This window comes from Mirounga leonina, unplaced genomic scaffold, assembly GCF_011800145.1.
Source record: "Mirounga leonina isolate KUSES-001 unplaced genomic scaffold, KU_Mleo_1.0 Mir_205, whole genome shotgun sequence".
In the NCBI taxonomy this organism is placed as follows: Eukaryota; Metazoa; Chordata; class Mammalia; order Carnivora; family Phocidae; genus Mirounga; species Mirounga leonina.
In genome coordinates this window covers 3,589,346-3,591,233 of record NW_023270515.1, presented here as the reverse complement: position 1 = coordinate 3,591,233, position 1,888 = coordinate 3,589,346, and the positions used below count along the sequence as shown (strand labels likewise).

Sequence of the window (1,888 nt, the reverse complement as noted above, 5' to 3'; positions counted from 1 at the left end):
CCACCCATCCATCCACCACCCATTCAATCTTCCATCTACTCATCCATCCACCACCCATTCAACCTTCCATCTACCCATCCATCCACCACCCATTCAACCTTCCATCTACCCATCCATCCATCCATCCATCCATCTATTCATTTAACCACTACCCATCCAACTTTCTATCCATCCACTCACCCACCCATTTACCTATCCATCCACCCATCCATCCATTACCCATTCAACCCTCCATCCATCCATCCATCTTTCCATCCATCCACCCACCTATCTACCCATCCATCCACCACCCATTCCACTTTCTATTTATCCATCCATCCACCCACCCACCTACCCATGCACCCATCCATCAGTCAATTTCTCCTTCTTTAAGGAGAGCTTTACGTTACCTCCCCAAAATGTTAAAGTTCAAAGGGAACTTTAAGTCAGGGAAGATATCATATGGACAGGCATTACTTTAATATATTGCTTTTCTTCACCCTCACACCAACCATCTGCTAGGAAAGATTTTGAAGCTGTACACATTTCATCCCTGGGCCCTGGGCCTTTTTTTTTTTTTTTTACTTATAATGTCAAAACCTATGATTTATAAAAGAAATGATATTGTACACATATGATAAGCTGCCATTTAATTCTGTAAAACAGGTGTTCCCCCATTGTTACAGGGGTGGGGGTGGAAAATGAAGCTTTAGTAATATCAGACCCCTCCTCCCCAGAGGGAGAACACCGGTCAGCTCTTTCTACCCTCCTGCCCTGCCACCTTAGCTCCTTATGACTCCAGAGTCCGGTGAAACACAACACTTAAGGCCACTCAAAAATGAAGACACCCCCAGGAACGGACAGGAAGCTGTGAGTCCCTGGGACTTGGCATCACCTGGGCTATCACCGCACGTACCTGGTCGAAGAGTTCAAAGAGCTTGGCGCTGGGCTGGTGGATGGTACAGATGATGGACCTCCCTCCTTGAGCCAGCCCTTTCATCAGGGAGACCACCTGGAAGCAGGAGGCACTGTCCAGCCCACTGCAAGGCAAGGGGCACCGTGAGATGCCTGTGGGACCCCCCAAACCATACCCCATATTCACAGCACAGTGGGGAGGTCCATCCTACAGGCCTGAGCCTGTCATGTCTTCTAGAGTCAGACAGGGAGAGGGTGGGAAGTCAGGCCTCTGCTCTGGGTCCCCAGGACAGAGAAAAAGATGGGTAGGCAGAGCACACGCCTCCCCCTTTGGAGACAACTCCAGGGGCCCCTGCTGGTGGAGAGGGCAGGGCTCTTCCCTCCGCTGCTCTTGATTACCTGGTGGGCTCATCAAAGAACATGACAGGAGGGTTGTTCACCAGCTCCAGGGCAATGGCCAGGCGCTTCCGCTGGCCGCCCGAGAGGCTCCCAGTCCGCGTGTTGGCACAAGACAACAAGCCCAGAGCCGTCAGGATCTCTTTGACCTGGGGGAGTAGCAGAGCCAGTGTCATCAGGGACTACCCGCCACACCTCACCACCTGGAAACACCTGCCGCCTCCCCCAGCCCACTCATGGACACACACGGATGGGGTTGCTTATCGGGGCCCATCCCAGGCTGCCTGTTGCCAAGTGGGAAGGTGCTTTTCCAAGTTCGAGTTCCTGGGTTTGGGCCCAGGAGGCTGGGGAGCAGTGCTGGACCCAGGCCTGCTGGGACTGGAGGCCCCGTTCTGCCTCCTGCTGGTGACCTGGCAGGCTCCACCCTTGTAAGCCTCGCTCAGGCCCAGGAAGGTGACAATGACCATGTGCAGAACGGGGGGCCCAGGAAGGTGCTCAATGACCATGTGCAGAACGGGGGGCCCGGGAAGGTGCTCAATGACCATGTGCAAAACGGGGGGCCCGGGAAGGTGCTCAATGACCATGTGCAGAACGGGGG

At 54.1% G+C, this 1,888-nt stretch overlaps 1 protein-coding gene across 2 annotated transcripts in view; it reads right to left on the bottom strand.

Annotated features, from left to right (window-relative positions):
• Positions 1–1,888, bottom strand: part of ABCG1 (ATP binding cassette subfamily G member 1) — a 53,389-nt gene that overhangs the window by 9,308 nt on the left and 42,193 nt on the right. For both annotated transcript variants that reach the window (XM_035028898.1, XM_035028899.1), the window contains exons 6-7: positions 1,294–1,439; positions 896–1,019 (exon numbers count right to left, since the gene is read on the bottom strand). In XM_035028898.1, coding sequence (XP_034884789.1) covers positions 896–1,019; positions 1,294–1,439 — 270 coding nt within the window. The remainder of the gene's footprint in view (positions 1–895; positions 1,020–1,293; positions 1,440–1,888) is intronic.